This window comes from Schistocerca cancellata, chromosome 10 (assembly GCF_023864275.1).
Source record: "Schistocerca cancellata isolate TAMUIC-IGC-003103 chromosome 10, iqSchCanc2.1, whole genome shotgun sequence".
In the NCBI taxonomy this organism is placed as follows: Eukaryota; Metazoa; Arthropoda; class Insecta; order Orthoptera; family Acrididae; genus Schistocerca; species Schistocerca cancellata.
Window position 1 is genome coordinate 176,434,176 of NC_064635.1, and position 18,208 is coordinate 176,452,383.

Consider the following 18,208-nt stretch of genomic DNA (forward strand, 5'->3'; position numbering starts at 1 on the left):
GAGTAGTGGTGTGAGGCGGTTTTTCATTGGCTATGACTGTGCTGTGCATTCTTGTCCGCTCTTATAAAGGTACGCCTCAGCATCTTTTTCCAGAATAGACTCATCTCATCGCTATTAAAAACCTGTAGTGGCAGATAAACCTCAGAATCTATGAGCACCTTGAAGTTTCTGATGAAGTTTTCTGCTGCCTTTGTGTCAGAGCTGGCTGCTTCATTGTGCCTCACAATGCTCTTAAAGTTCTTGAACCACCCACGGCTCCCCTTAAACCATTCTTTAGCTGCTGATGATCCTGGTGTCTCCTTAACAAGGTCGGTGAAAATCATTCTCACCTTCTCACAAATGATGTTCTCATTAATAGCACCGCCTGCAGTTGCTTTTCATTTATCATTTTAAGGAGCAACATCGGCTAGAAAACGAAACTGAAGTCAACAAGGTTCCTGTTTTTCAATGATTTTACATTTCACTTCTAAGCTCATTTTCTTTCTCTTATGGTCGTCTTCTTGCAGCTTTATCTTTGGGGACATTTCCATGAAGGTTATTAAAATTTACACTCAAAAAAACACTATGTGAATACAAGTTTAGAAAAACAAGCTGCGCCTAAAATGGTAGCAGAAAGAATGCTAAGCCCAGACTCCAGTACATACTAAAAATATTGTTCATATGCAGCTGGTGACAATGACAGATGTTCATATTGTTGAATGTTTCTCCCGCCATGCGTGAATGGCTGGTGACACACACTCAATCATCATTACTCGTCATGTGGAACATCAATCGTTAAGTGAACCTTATTCATTTTGCTCATCATGTGAATTGCACGTTATGAGAGGTGCTCATTAAGTGAGGTTCCACTGTATTCATCTTTTGGATTTGCAGCTCTTGTATCTCCATATCACACAGTTAACTTTAAAATTAAATTTAACATACTAGTAAGTTAATTACATGCTCAGTAGATCATGTTCAGTCTAAGCATTATGATGTGAAACATATCATCTGAGAAAACATACAATGTGTCCAGGAGGACTTGTCTACTCAATATTTCACATATAATAAGCCCAGTCTTCTCTAAAAGATGTAATGCAACACTAACTCAAGGTATTTGTTGAGAGACTGGAACATGCCATTATTAAACCCATCTTTAAGAGATGTCAATAACTACCAACCTGTTTCAGTACTGATATCATTTTGCAAAATTTTACAGAATAGTATCTCACATTAGCAGCAACAATATCATCAGCAAATCACAGTTTGAGTTTCAGAAGGGTTGCTCTTCTAAGAATGGCATTTGCATGTTCACACGCCAGATTTTACAAGCATTAAATAATAAAATAGTGCCGGTTCACATTTTCTGAAGCCTATCTATGGCATTTGACTCTATGAATTTTAGTATTTTCCTAGACAAATCGACATTTTATTGGATTGATTGTATAGTTAACCAACAGATAACTTCATACCTAACCAAAAGCGTACAGGAAGTTGTTCACAGTAATTCAACCAATATAGTATGAGGACGTCATTCTGATTTGGCAGAAATCATGTATGGGGTTCCCCAAGGCTCAGTTTAGGTCTACTGTTCTTCCTCATGCACATAAATGATCTTCTATGTAATATACAACAAGCAGAATTACTTCTGTTTGCATATGACACTAGTATTGTAATCTATCCAAGCATATATACAGAAACAGAAGAAATAGTAAACAATGTTCTTAAAAGTATCATTGACTGGTTTTCTGTGAATGGTCTCACTCCAAAATATATATATATATATATATATATATATATATAGACACACAGGGTGTTTCAAAAATGACCGGCACATTTGAAACGGCAATAAAAACTAAACGAGCAGCGATAGAAATACACCGTTTGTTGCAATATGCTTGGGACAACAGTACATTTTCAGGCAGACAAACTTTCGAAATTACAGTAGTTACAATTTTCAACAACAGATGGCGCTGCAAGTGATGTGAAAGATATGAAAGACAACGCAGTCTGTGGGTGCGCCATTCTGTACGTCGTCTTTCTGCTGTAAGCGTGTGCTGTTCACAACGTGCAAGTGTGCTGTAGACAACATGGTTTATTCCTTAGAACAGAGGATTTTTCTGGTGTTGGAATTCCACTGCCTAGAACACAGTGTTGTTGCAACAAGACGAAGTTTTCAACGGAGGTTTAATGTAACCAAAGGATCGAAAAGCGATACAATGAAGGATCTGTTTGAAAAATTTCAACGGACTGGGAACGTGACGGATGAACATGCTGGAAAGGTAGGGCGACCGCGTATGGCAACCACAGAGGGCAACGCGCAGCTAGTGCAGCAGGTGATCCAACAGCGGCCGCGGGTGTTCCGTTTGCTGTGTTGCAGCTGCGGTCCAAATGACGCCAACGTCCACGTATCGTCTCATGCGCCAGAGTTTACACCTCTATCCGTACAAAATTCAAACGCGGCAACCCCTCAGCGCCGCTACCATTGCTGCACGAGAGACATTCGCTAACGATATAGTGCACAGGATTGATGACGGCGATATGCATGTGGGCAGCATTTGGTTTACTGACGAAGCTTATTTTTACCTGGACGGCTTCGTCAATAAACAGAACTGGCGCATATGGGGAACCGAAAAGCCCCATGTTGCAGTCCCATCGTCCCTGCATCCTCAAAAAGTACTGGTCTGGGCCGCCATTTCTTCCAAAGGAATCATTGGCCCATTTTTCAGATCCGAAACGATTACTGCATCACGCTATCTGGACATTCTTCGTGAATTTGTGGCGGCACAAACTGCCTTAGACGACACTGCGAACACCTCGTGGTTTATGCAAGATGGTGCCCGGCCACATCGCACAGCCGACGCCTTTAATTTCCTGAATGAATATTTCGATGATTGTGTGATTGCTTTGGGCTATCCGAAACATACAGGAGGTGGCGTGGATTGGCCTCCCTATTCGCCAGACATGAACCCCTGTGACTTCTTTCTGTGGGAACACTTGAAAGACCAGGTGTACTGCCAGAATCCAGAAACAATTGAAGCAGTACATCTCATCTGCATGTGAAACCATTCCGCCAGACACGTTGTCAAAGGTTTCGGGTAATTTCATTCAGAGACTACGCCATATTATTGCTACGCATGGTGGATATGTGGAAAATATCATACTATAGAGTTTCCCAGACCGCAGCGCCATCTGTTGTTGAAAATTGTAACTACTGTAATTTCGAAAGTTTGTCTGCCTGAAAATGTACTGTTGTCCCAAGCATATTGCAACAAACGGTGTATTTCTATCGCTGCTCGTTTAGTTTTTATTGCCGTTTCAAATATACCGTCATTTTTGAAACACCCTGTATATATATATATATATATATATATATATATATATATAATATATATATATATAGTTATAGTTATAATAGAAGGAAACATTCCACGAAGGAAAGAAATATACCTAAAAACAAAGATGATGTGACTTACCAAATGAAAGTGCTGGCAGGTCGACAGACACACAAACGAACACAAACATACACACAAAATTCAAGCTTTCGCAACAAACTGTTGCCTCATCAGGAAAGAGGGAAGGAGAGGAAAGACGAAAGGATGTGGGTTTAAGGGAGAGGGTAAGGAGTCATTCCAGTCCCGGGAGCGGAAAGACTTACCTCAGGGGGAAAAAAGGACGGGTATACACTCGCACACACACACACATATCCATCCACACATATACAGGTACGCTTCAGAATATACAGACTGTATATGTGTGGATGGATATGTGTGTGTGTGCGAGTGTATACCCGTCCTTTTTTCCCCCTGAGGTAAGTCTTTCCGCTCCCGGGACTGGAATGACTCCTTACCCTCTCCCTTAAAACCCACATCCTTTTCGTCTTTCCCTCTCCTTCCCTCTTTCCTGATGAGGCAACAGTTTGTTGCGAAAGCTTGAATTTTGTGTGTATGTTTGTGTGTCTGTCGACCTGCCAGCACTTTCATTTGGTAAGTCACATCATCTTTGTTTTATATATATATATATATATAAAAATAGAGGGAAACATTCCACGTGGGAAAAATATATTTAAAAAGAAAGATGATGAGACTTACCAAACAAAAGCGCTGGCAGGTCGATAGACACACAAACATACACACAAAATTCTAGCTTTCGCAACCAACGGTTGCCTCGTCAGGAAAGAGGGAAGGAGAAGGAAAGACAAAAGGATATGGGTTTTAAGGGAGAGGGTAAGGAGTCATTCCAATCCCGGGAGCGGAAAGACTTACCTTAGGGGGAAAAAAGGACAGGTATACACTCGTGCACACACAGACACATATCCATCCGCATATACACAGACACAAGCAGACATTTGTAAAGGCATATATATTAAAAAAAAATTAAAAAAATATTCAGTTCTGTACATGTAGGGGTACAACTCAGTGATAAGTGTAACATGTGGTGAGGAAATAATAAACAGGATGGAAAATTCAAAATTTTTTGGTGCCCATATTGATGAGAATTTAAATAGGAAAAAGCACATCTTGGAACTCCGAAAACAACTTAGTTCAGCCATATTTGCACTTACAATCACAGAAAATCTTGGGGGCAGATATTAATTTGTGATGTGAATGTAAAACGACTCATTGTTTCAGATGATAAGAATCTGCTATGTAAAATGATCTATGGGACATGTAACTAACTAACTAACTAACTAACTAACTCTGCTTTGCAGCTATCACTACCCTTCAAGCATTCCACCGAAGACGACTTGGGGCTGTGACTGCTATGTCCAGCATGCAACAGCAGTGTGCATGTACGGGCTGAAGGATGGCTTAATACCGCCTTGTGTGGGTTTGTCAGTCACTGCAGTGTTCATCCAGTCAGAGGAAGTTGACTGGCTGTCTGTTGATGCATTCAGGTTAGTGCCTATTTTGTAGTATGCTCCTACTTATTTTCAAATGACATGCTGTAGGTGAAACTGCATAGTTTTGACCTGGAATGGGTGCTTCTTTTCATTCAAGAAATGTTCAAAACAAACCAAGCAGGAACACCAAATGAAAAACGTTGCACCAGAATGGTCACAAAGGTTCTCACTACTAAGATCAAAGGCGAAGACCTTTGGGAGCTACGAACCATGCAGGATGTTCAGCTAGGCATCCACTCTTCAAGAATGCATATAGAATCATATTGGTGTAACGGGGTGGTGACGACTGATGGAATGTGATGGCATGCAACCTTATACAAAACAGTCTGTCATGGAGCTTATTGTGGACCTGGGTATCCTTTAAGGCATAGTGCATGTAGTGTGATTATATGCTTTGTAGGCATGGAAAAAACAGTGGTTCCGTGTGGTGTGAATTGCAATGTTGCAAACATTTCAGGAGGAATAGTTTGCTGTAAAGGCGTATGATTTTTATATGTAGACCAGGAATCAAGCAAAAGCAAATTATTTGGACCAGCTATTGGTCAAAAGCAGTGTTAATGCCATAGTTATAGCTCTCTTATGCCCATGTTCCCACTCTTAGTTGCTGTGATGTAAATATTCCCTACCACCTTTGCAAGATCGTGTACACAAGAAAGAATTGTAGGGGGCAGAGCACCTCCAACTTATTGCAGAACAATAAATAACTTTCCGGCCAATTTACCATTCAGATTAACAGGTGACATCATTGTATATCAGTGTCTTAAAGCATTGATTTTAGTTGGTCTTAAATACATATACAGGGTGTTACAAAAAGGTACATCCAAACTTTCAGGAAAAATTACTCACACACAAAGAAAGAAAATATGTTATGTGGACATGTATCCAGAAACGCTTACTTTCCATGTTAGAGCTCATTTTATTACTTCTCTTCAAATCACATTAATCATGGAATGGAAACACACAGCAATAGAACTTACCAGCATGACTTCAAATACTTTGTTACAGGAAATGTTCAAAATGTCCTCCGTTAGCGAGGATACATGCATCCACCCTCCGTCGCATGGAATCCCTGATGCGCTGATGCAGCCCTGGAGAATGGCGTATTGTATCACAGCCGTCCACAATACGAGCATGAAGAGTCTCTACATTTGGTACCGGAGTAGTGTAGACAATAGCTTTCAAATGCCCCCATAAATGAAAGTCAAGAAGGTTGAGGTCAGGAGAGCGTGGAGGCCATGGAATTCGTCCACCTCTACCAATCCGTCGGTCACCGAATCTGTTGTTGAGAAGCGTACGAACACTTCGACTGAAATGTGCAGGAGCTCCATCGTGCACGAACCACATGTTGTGTCGTACTTGTAAAGGCACATGTTCTATCAGCACAGGTAGAGTATCCCGTATGAAATCATGATAACGTGCTCCATTGAGCATAGGTGGAAGAACATGAGGCCCAATCAAGACATCACCAACAATGCCTGCCCAAACGTTCATAGAAAATCTGTGTTGATGACATGATTGCACAATTGCGTGTGGATTCTCGTCAGTCCACACATGTTAATTGTGAAAATTTACAATTTGATCACGTTGGAATGAAGCCTAATCCGTAAAGAGAACATTTGCACTGAAATGAGGATTGACACATTGTTGGATGAACCATTCACAGAAGTGTACAGTGCCTGCACACGCTGTACATGGTACAGAAACAACTGGTTCTCCCGTAGCACTCTCCATACAGTGACGTGGTCAACGTTACCTTGTACAGCAGCAACTTCTCTGACGCTGACATTAGGGTTATCGTCAACTGCACGAAGAATTGCCTCGTCCATTGCAGGTGTCCTCGTCGTTCTAGGTCTTCCCCAGTCGCGAGTCGTAGGCTGGAATGTTCCGTGCTCCCTAAGACGCCGATCAATTGCTTCGAATGTCTTCCTGTCGGGACACCTTTGTTCTGGAAATCTGTGTCAATACAAACGTACCACGCCACGGCTATTGCCCCGTGCTAATCCACACATCAAATGGGCATCTACCAACTCCACATTTGTAAACATTGCACTGACTGCAAAACCACGTTCATGATGAACATTAACCTGTGATGCTACGTACTGATGTGCTTGATGCTAGTACTGTAGAGCAATGAGTCGCATGTCAACACAAGCACCGAAGTCAACATTACATTCCTTCAATTTCGCCAACTGGCAGTGAATCGAGGAAGTACAGTACATACTGACAAAACTAAAATGAGCTCAAACATGGAAATTAAGCATTTCCGGACACATGTCCACATAACATCTTTTCTTTATTTGTGTGTGAGGAATGTTTCCTGAAAGTTCGGCCGTACCTTTTTGTAACACCCTGTATATGAGGATGGTATCTGTTCTTTCGGACATGTCCGAAAGAACAGATACCATTGGTGACCATGCAGCTTGTTAGAATGAAATTACAATGAAATGAGTACCCCTAGCTGCATACAGGCGTTAATATAAGTCAACGGGGACAGTTGAAAATGTGTGCCCCGACCGGGACTCGAACCCAGGATCTCCTGCTTACATGGCAGATGCTCTGTCCATCTGTGCCACTGAGGACACAGAGGATAGTGCGACTGCGGGTACTTATATCTGGCACACCTCCTGTGAGACCCCATCCCAGGTTCGAGCCTCGGTTGGGGCACACATTTTCAACTGTCCCCGTTGACTTATATCAATGCCTGTATGCAGCTAGGGGTATTCATTTCATTGTAATTTCATCTTAAATACAACTCTCTTGCGATTTGTGATTTCCAATGTTCCTTTCATATTGATTTCCTCTTCAAATCAGGATTGGTCAGAGTTGAAAGCAAATGCCTTACTAAAAGGTGGGATAATTTTGTATATCTCATCTGCAAATTTTCATGCTGATTCCACAGTTCACTGTGCATTGCCAAGTTGGTGCTTCATTTGAAATTTTGTTACCTTATGCCTTCCAATTATGTAGCATTGTTTGAAGTTATGCAACCATCCACTTCTTCCCTTGAAATCACTGTAATCTCTGTTGTGTGCAATTCGATGTGCATAATGTAGTAGGTCACTGTCGTGCACATCCTGTAAATCATTTTGAGCATCCTATTCCTATTATTAATTGCAAAATCTGGCAATAATTAGAAAAATTTATTTTAGGACTCATCATTTACAAAAGAATGATGTATTTCAGCAAAGATTCTTCTTTTGTCAAGAAAGTTTGTAAACTATTTTGCTACGTAAACTCTTTGTAATATTGTGAGTACCACAGAATGTAAGTAATAGTGGGCATGCCTCTTCACTCCAGGTATTTTATTTAGCTACCTTCTGGATGTCAAGGACAGTATTCCACTGAACATTTTCAAAAGCTTTCTTTTATCTACGAATGCTATGCATTTAGGTTTCCCCTGCATCAGTATGTCTTCTAAGATTAGTCAGTGGGTCAGAATATGTGCTTATTATTTAGTAGGAGATGTAAATGTAAATTTACAGTCTTTTGTTATGAATAAAGCCAAATTTTCTTCCTACAGGTACGTTCCACATCTAGAGTACATAAACATGACAGACACAATGCTCATTTCACTGCCAAGGGACCTTTTTCACTACACCCGTGACATGAAGCATCTGTTGGTTCGACGAAATCATTACTTGAGATCTCTGGACCGTGATGTCTTCCAGGATGCTAGCAAGCTTGAGGATGTTATTTTGGACCGCAATGGCATCAGTTCACTGGAACAAGATGTGTTCATGCACTTGAAAAGTGTCCAGAGGCTGAACCTAGCCTACAATAAGATCAGGAGCCTGCCCATGGGTATCTTCAGAGATAATCGAGAACTACAGGAGCTGGTGTTGTCAGGGAACCCACTGCACTTTACCTCAGATACAGCAAAGTAAGTTTGTCTGTTATTATCACAAGGTTTCAGACTTTGTAAAAATCGTGGAAAAGAGTCATTGAAGGAGCTTTTTACATTGGTACCATTTAAAAAGTAACAGACATCGATTTTGCATTAATAATGGGAAAATTCTGTGTGCAAAAGAGATGCAGTGGGAACTAAATTGTTGGAGAATTGAAGAGGGAGTATGAATATTAATATCACTACTCACTGAGTCACACAGCCAACCAATTGCAAATAACTGTTTCGTACATTGACCTAAGTTGTGACACCTCTAACGATATCTTCATCAGAATGAAAGTTTTAGAAAATTAAGTCTGACAAAAGTATTAACCAAGATGATCATTGTCATGGCATACAAGGGTTACTTATGTAAAGTTACATTTTTAGAAAGAAATAGTCAAAAGTTTTGAGCAGATATGCTCAAGTCAAAAATTAAGATTCAGCACTTTCAAACCTTTGGTACTTATGCCTTGCTAGGAACATCAGACTGACTGGCCCAGTGGCTTACATTGCTGCCGTGAAAACAATACATGTTGCACTGCCTGTCAGGCGTGGACAGTGACATGTGCCCATTTGAGATATTACAACAGAAGCAAATGAGTAAAACAACAAAATACAAAGGAAGTGAGTGTAATGTACTTTAGCAAATAGAAAAAAAGTTGATCAAATGAAGTATTAACAGAGCCATATGTTAGGCTATACAAAAATTACCATTACATAAAACACAGGATATTATAGAATATTTATACAAACAACTGGGCAATCCAAAATGAGATTTGAAGAAAAAGTTGTTTGGTAACTTGAGGTAGCAAAACATAGTAAAAAATAAGGGAATCAAAATTCTGGGAGTAGTGGATTAAAGCCAGTGAAAAAAATGTTTGGTACTTAATTGTAACTGTTCATTGAGGATGAGGCCATTGTTCTTAGAAATATGCTTGAAAACCTTCATCTCTTTGAGTATGTCAAGCCTGTGACCTTTGTTTTTGTATGTAAAATGGAAATTTCTTCAACACTTCTTGATTTGTGACCGGAAATTAACATATGATCAGCAATGGTGGAATTATGTACATTAGTGCCAATTTTTCCCCATAAATTTTGCTTATACCTAACACTGAAAGATATTCCAGTTTGTCCTATATAATAAATGGGACACATATTGTATTACAAGTGATTTTATAAACTCCTGAACTGAGTATAGGAGCAACTGTGGACTTGAGAGTGTGAATAAGATTTTTTTGCAAGTTATTGTTATTGGAAACGGTTACTTTGCATCCTTTGCGTAGGAAATAGGTCTGAAAAATTGAATAGAAAAAACTTTCTTGTGCTCGCTATTGTCAGAAAGAGCTCTGATATCTAAAGTGGTCACTTAAGCATCAGTTTTAACTTTGAAGATCTTTTCAACTAATGAGAGATCATAGCCATTATTAACTGCAATAGTTTTTCTTAAATTCATCTCTTCATTTGGTTGTCAAATGACAAAGATATAGAAAATGCACAATGAATGGCTGAATGGAAAAATGCTTTTTCTTGGGAATGAGGATGCACTGAATTAGCAAGTATGATATTTCTTGCTTTGTAACTTGATGTTACTAAGCTTTGTATACCATGACAATTGTCATCTCGGTTAATATTTTTGTCAAACTTAACTTTCGATGTATTTTTATAGGGTGTCTTGAAGTTTCATTCTGATGAAGACATCCTTCAACCTAGGTCAATGTATGAAACAGTCATTTGCAAACCGTTAGCTGTGTGATTCGTATACTGAAACGTATATATAGCTGCTGAAGGACAGCTATGTTTAAAAGTGTAGTACTCACTGAATAAAGAGGCATTAACACATAAAAAGTTGTTAGAAATTTTTAGGCATACATTTCATAAATCATTTGAATGATTTCTATTAAATTGCTGCAAGAAGTGTCAAATGTCCTCTCACTGTGTTCCACTACAGTAATCAAGTTAATCCTCTTTGCAAACAATACTTCTCTCTTAGTGAATAAAACAAAATGGAAAAACCTGGAAGTGAACAGTGTTTTTGATGATATCCCCTATTGATTTAGTGGTAATGGACTCTTTGTGAATGTTAAAAAAACTTGATATCTGCAATTTCATGTACACAAAAAGAACAGTGGGAAATAAATATCGTTACAACGTGGAAGTGCTGTAACAAAGATACCTAAAACACCCATGCACAGAATCATGTTTTGGGGAGGTCTTGGTGCTCAGTTCCTATTTGAGCTATTTGGGTAGAACGTTCTTGGTTCGCCCGGGATCAGTAGCCATTTGTACATTGTCTTACTGCAGCTAGCTTATGTTACAGTATATTACGCAAGACTTGAACAATAAATTGGAGGTGGCACCCAGACATATTGTTCGAACTGATTAATTCCTTCTGCAAAAGATTTTAATTGGACTGAAATTTGTACGTACACTGTTCAGATTTTTTGTGCAAAAACATGCACAAAACTTGTTTTTCTGAGTGATTTTTCATGCACACCACTTCTATCTTTAAACTTCTATGGTTCAAACTTTGTGTCAGTGTAGATTAATGGACAGTCAAAATGGACCTTTTTTATCCACTAATCTTCATCTGTTGTTGAGTTATGATGGTTTAATGTGGGGGTAAATGTGGCATGTAAAATTCGTTCTTACATAAACTGAATGAGCAGAATCAGTTTAGAGTGAGTTTGATAAATAATCAATGCATTTTTACAATAAGATTGAAAACTTTCTTTCCAAAAACCTAGCTTTATTCAAATTTTATGTGCAAAAAACACTTTTGGTGTGTCAGGGTGTATACGACCCGGGACAACCGGGAAATCTGGGAAAAACCCGGGAATTTTTTCATCCGGGAGAAAACTGGAAGAAACCCGGGAATTTTTCGGAATTCCGGGAATTTTTCATTGTTTTAGTTTTCAGTTAATTTTTTGCAATTTTGACTGCAGAATTGATTCTCTAGCAAAGAATGTTATTGTATCCTGCTACTGGAGAATGATACTACAGCAATAAAATATAAACGAGAGGGAAAGAAATAAAACTTTAGTGGCAAAGGAAATGAGCAATTTACAACAACAAAACACCGTGCACGCACAAGCGTCTGCAAATAGCAAAAATATTTCAACGTCCGTAGGGCACAGACTGTAATTCTTCGTAATAATAAACTGCTTGCTATGAGCATGACGTCACAACTGTTCACGTTAGGTTCGTTTGACTAATTGCCAGCGCAAGCGCATTTGACTCGCGTATAAGCAGTACCTTCTCCCGCTACTTGAAGTTTGGCTGTTAGCTGTATCGGTAAGCAGCCAGATGCAAATGAGAAAAATTTTTCTCCCGCGCCCTAGCTGCCAGATTCACGCTTGCACAGAGTTGTCTGGTTCAAATGGCTCTGAGCACTATGGGACTCAACTGCTGAGGTCATTAGTCCCCTAGAACTTAGAACTAGTTAAACCTAACTAACCTAAGGACATCACAAACATCCACGCCTGAGGGAGGATTCGAACCTGCGACCGTAGCGGTCTTGCGGTTCCAGACTGCAGCGCCTTTAACCGCACGGCCACTTCGGCCGGCAGAGGTGTCTGGGTTGTAGTGGGGAGGGGGTTTATCTCCACTGACCCGTGTTTACGTTAAGTGATTTCGCTGCTTCTCTTCGTGTACAGCTCCCACGTCATGTGAAAACAAACGGATTTCTGTGGCCGGGAGCTATCAAGTGAATTAAAATACATTCACATAATTACGGAGGGCAAAAATATATTATTAATTTGTTTTCTGATTTTATTTTATTTCCAAGTTAGTAGCAGTCAAGCATTAATCGCCTTGCAGAACAGTGAAGTCATTTTTGCAAGTTTGCTAAAGAAATTTGGCTTTATTAATCTTTCCGCTGAGGCAATCATTTTATTTGAAACGAAGTGTTTCATTTTATAGTATTGCCTAGTTCCAACTGTTCGCTGAATTTCAAGTGAACGTTATCATCTTCTGCCATATATGGCATTAATTTACATCCCAAAAACCACACTGGAAAGCTTAATATCAGATGGGACCTGCTTCATTGTGAACTGGAAAAAGCCAATTTGCACTTCAAGCCGAATTATGCATTTTAGTGTGGTTTACGAAATTCCGATGCTCTTTGGAGTATCCTCTGATGCTCTGTTTCTTTTATGGTGTAATGTAAGCTCTCTTAGTGCTTTATACACACGAACATGCGGACTTCCTACACCACTACAGTTGCACACGCACAATAATGCCTGTTTCCTGGCGTTCTCTGGCAACTGGTAAATCGAACATATTTCTAACAGTCTCCGGATAGTATTGCGAAAGGTGGTTAGAAAAGTGTTACTTTCAAAGAAAATTTCTTTTTACGCAACATGAATTTTGTTACGTGTGAGAAAGTGGGATGGATATCTAAATCACAGAGCGTTCGAAACTGAACAGTTTGAGGACCAGCCACTTACAAGAATTTCGAGCCGAGACATTTACGTCAGAATTTTAAATTTACTGGCACATTTGTGTGATGCATCTTAAAGTATAACACGCGCAAAAAAAATCAATATTACATGTGAAAGCGTAGCTTCTGTTGTGGCGTGTTAATCTTAGAGACCAAAATTATGTGTGAAAGCTTAGCTTTTCTTGTAGATATACGGTACTGTGTACATTAATGTAAACCGTTAACTTTTCCTCATGCGTGTTCGCGCTATGTAACCAGTGATCTTGCTATTGGCTGACTATAACAGGTGTCCTATGCTTTGAATAGCTGCTGTCATCGGCTGGCGAGATCTCATGGCTTGAGATATGACTCGCTTACAAAAGGACATCGCAACCTCGGTTTCAACGCTCCGGAAACTAACGCGCTGTGTTTGGTGCAATTCGAATTTATACTTTCGTAATACGAAAATATGCAGCGTATATGTTGCTGCAAATCAAAGGTCTTTCCAAAACTTCTCTCCTTTTTTTAATCAAAAGTCTCTCCAAAACTTCTCTGCCCCATCTTTTTTTTTTCCGGGAAGTTCTACGTGATTGTATAAAACGTTAACCATTCAAAGGATTGATAAGTTTTACAGTTCCGAGGGAAAATCTACGGAAAACCTACTGTCACTTAGCACAGAAAAAGTGTATTTTCGCCGGGGAAAAGCATATTTTTTAAACGGGATATCCGGGAGAAATCCGGGAATAATCCGGGATTTTTTTTCCTTGTCCCCGTATACACCCTGTGTGTGTCTGTGCATTCCACTTCTGTATTCTATACTTTTGAGAATTGGTTCAAATTTTGTAACAAGATAGACAAATAAATGTAATGAATGGTCATCCTGTTGTTTTGTGAAAGCTTTATCCATTGCTATGATGTAAACAATATGGTTTCTGTGGTGGTCTAGTGTACAAGTTACGGTAGAGTAGAAGTTGGAAACCGAAATTAAAAATGCTCTTATCGTAGGAAAAAAAACTGAATCAAAACAATTGACATATCATGCTTTTTGTGAGTTAATCCTATTTCACCGCCCCTCTCCTACTCCCCCCCCCCCCCCCCCCCCCTCTTGCCCCTAGCTGCAGTATGTTGACACACCTGCATCTTACAAATTAAAGGCTAAAGTCCCTGATCCTGTGCCCAAAATCTAGAAGTAACAATATATAATATCATATGGCTGAAGAGCATACATGTAATAGCTATCCTGGGGGGACAACAAAACAGGTTTTTGAACTATGTGTGATGGTGGGGAGAGATGATTTTTTTTCCCCAGAGGAGACCAGTCCTTCCCCAAATCCGCCCCCTGTTGTATGTATAGAGAGGCCCCCTGTTGTATGTATAGTGAGGGGTGTAAGAATAAATAGACACAAATTTATGTGCTTCTGGAGAGTGGGATGCAAGAGAAAGTATCTGAGAGTGGGGTGAATCTATAGTAGGAAGTACACTAGAATGGAGATGTATGGTTCCTAAACTTTAATGGACCTTGTGTCATATTGCATGACATGACGAATATCATGTTGGATTACATGATAGACTGTGTCAAGTTGTATGACATGACATTATGTATCACATTATTTCACTTGACATGATGCATTATATTACATGGCATAGGCACTGATACTAAAAAGTAAAAAAAAAAGTATGAATATGTAAGATGTTTTGATTTAAATGTTTTTGAAACTGCCAGATAAGATAAAAAAAACCTAGTTCCCTTCTTTTACATCCCCAACTCCTTCTTTGTGCTATGATAGGAGCATTTTTCACTCTGGTTAAATGCAATGGACAACAAATACAGCAGGTGGACTCCACTAAGCTTTTGGGTGCTTACATTGACAACAAATTAATCTGGTCTTGCCATATCTTAAACCTAGCAAAAAAAACTTCATTCCAATTCCACATTTGCCTTACTCATAAGTGCATCACATCCACACAACTATGGCAACAGTGATGCTTACTTTGGATATTTCCATGCATTGTAGTTGAGTTCGGCAGTATAATAATTTGAAATAATCAGCTTCTGGCAAAAAGAATTTTCATTGATCAGAAGACAACATTAAAAATGAACTACAAATCCTGCACAGGATCCCGAAAGGTCCAGTCATGAATATTTTGGAGTAATTTTAAATATACACATGCACTAATAACAATATTAGAGAAGGGAAGTTGCTACTCACCATATAGTGGAGATGCTGTGTCGCGATAGGCACAACAAAAAGATTCACACAATTATAGCTTTTGGCCATTAAGGCCTTTGTCAGCAAAACACACACACACACACACACACACACACACACACACACACACACACACCTACAAATGCAAATGCAACTTGCACACACGTCTGCAGTCTTGGACAACTGAAACCACACTGTTGTCTTGAGACTGCAGACGTGTGTGTGTGTGTGTGAGTGTGTGTGTGTGTGTGTGTGTGTGTGTGTGTGTGTGTTATAGCTTTTGGCCATTAAGGCCTTTGTCAGCAATACATCGTGTGAATCTTTTTGTTGTGCCTATCACGACTCAGCATCTCCGCTACATGGTGAGTAGCAACTTTCCTTCTCTAATACTGTTACATTCCATCCTGAATTTTCCGTTGTTTAAAAAAATTATAGAAATTTTATCTAGGGGTAAAAGATAACCGAAACTCCAGACATTACAAACAAGTCAATAACAGTTTCATAGATACATGACCCACAACAACATAATGCTTTTGAGTAAACACATAACTGTCCAAGTTGAATTTCTACAGTTGCGAGAATAATAAAAAACATATTGTAATATACTTGCAACATCAAATCATCAGACAACTTTAAAACATTATTAAAAAAAGCATTACATTCAACAACTACAGATAGCAGCAGCAGTTTACTGAAAGTTGACATATGTCTGTTTACAATGTCAGGATGTGAGTACAACAACCAGTGTATAAAACGTTTCCAAATTATGTATTATATAAAACATAAATAAATGTGATTGTTTGCAGATCTACTGATGAAGGCAATAAAGCTGAAATAAGCTTATATACAAGAATAAAATATCAAGCAGCCTGCTATTTACTGATTCTCTGCATAATGTTCTACTGTTACATAATATATGCTGTAGGTTCCACAACAAATAAATCTCAATATATCTTCAGATTCAGTAGTGCATACCATGGCTATAATAGCAGAACAAGACAGGACTTGCATAGTAACCATACAAAATTCACCCTAGTGCAGAAAGGAGTAAATACTCAAGCATGAAAGCTTCTGTGTACCTATGGAAATCAAAATAGTGTTTAGTATGGCTGCTTGTGCTGATTATTTTATAATGTCTATGTAGAGAAGGACAATATCGTATGAGTGCTTCCAATGTTTTTTGTATATTCTGACAAACGCGTGATCTATCATTCCTTTATTATCATTGTTAATAGAATTTTAATTCAGGTAATAAAACTTATTCATCCCAAACTGTAAAACTTGGTTACAGTCTGCCCAAGAGGTTATGGTCCGAGTGAAATGTGTTTATTAACTGGGGTAATGCCTTTTTTTCTTTTTCCACGCACCCATAACACCCATGAAGTCTCCCAAGAACATTCAGTTACATCCTGTGGGTGTTTCTCTTGGCAAGTGACAAGGTAAAAGATGGATTGAATGTTATCAGCATCCAGAAATTCGATGGAGGTAACTTTCAACTGGAGAAATATCAAATGGAAATTATCTTTCATGCTGAGAAATTGCTGGATGTTATTGCAGAAGTAAAGGGAGGCCAGGTAAAGGAACAGATGCACAGAACTTGTGGGATGAGCTTAATGCAAAAGCTATGCCTTGTAGTTTGTCTGATATGGAATTTGACCAGCGGCAAACTGTGCTTTCATGTTGCTGCAGCAAATGGTGTATGGAATCTCCTCAAGAAAATTCATGAACATTGATCTGCAATAAGTAAAGTAACATTGAAACAACAATTCTTCAATATAAAATGTTGCACTATAATAGTATTGTACAGCAAATTAGTAAAGTTGAAGTATTGGCATAGTCTCTTGCAGATGTTGGTGAACCAGTGGTAGTTCAGAGACAAGAATTCCAAAGTTTTCAGTGGACCTCCGGCAAAGTATGTTTCTTTTCTTACTGCTTGGGACTTCTGTGATGAAAGCAAGCAGACTTCAATAACTTGACAGCAGGGATACTGAAAGTAGAGAATCATTTGTCGCAAACTGAAGAAACAGCAACAGCATTTGCTGTTTTCAAGGTTAACCACAAAATGATTAAAGTTAGTGTTTGCAAAACAGTTTAAGCAAATATTCTGTGAACAAGAAAAATGTTGAGTGCTATTGTTGTAATGAGTAATGTCATTATCAGAAGACTTTTTAAATTGTCAAGAGAATGTCAAGAAAGTAAACATTAAGCTTTGAGTGCAGAGATTAGAAACATATTGGCTACTGTTCCATAAAAACACGGGAGAACTGCCGGATGTCAGTAACTTCCTGCCACGATATTTCTGTGCAGAGTCTTCTGGCCATCTTCAGGTGAATGCCACTGTAGTAGTACTGGTGAGTACGCACTGAGTTCCGCTATTTAAAGCCTTCTGAGGTGACATTGCGCACGCGCTGCTCAGCGTCGTGTTCATAACGGCTCCGTGCACTGCGCCTCGTGCCCTCCACTGCGAAAGCCTGGCGTATCGGTGTTAAGTCGATTTCCATCTTTATGCAGATAACTACGTCGACTACGAAGTTTCTCTATAACAGGATTCCGAGCAGAGTTCAGCTGATAACCGCTATCTCGATTGATGAGAGTCTCGTTGTCAGACAATCTTATTTCCACAGATTCCACAGATTAAACATCACATATTGGCTACTAATTGTGATAACAATGCTGTGTCAAAACATGCACCTTCGCACAAGGTGTGGGTTTCAGTATTTAACTTCATGGGGAGATTTGAAGTTTCTTTCCAGAGAGAAGATAGTTCAGTTGTCTCTGCCAAAGGTACTGGGTCACTCAAGTGAAATACATTA

At 39.2% G+C, this 18,208-nt stretch overlaps 1 protein-coding gene across 2 annotated transcripts in view; it reads left to right on the plus strand.

Annotated features, from left to right (window-relative positions):
• The window catches only part of LOC126106503 (uncharacterized), a 154,187-nt gene that overhangs the window by 89,026 nt on the left and 46,953 nt on the right, over positions 1-18,208 (plus strand). For both annotated transcript variants that reach the window (XM_049912820.1, XM_049912821.1), the window contains 2 exons: positions 4,691-4,876; positions 8,403-8,762. In XM_049912820.1, the coding sequence (XP_049768777.1) occupies positions 4,691-4,876; positions 8,403-8,762 (546 nt within the window). The remainder of the gene's footprint in view (positions 1-4,690; positions 4,877-8,402; positions 8,763-18,208) is intronic.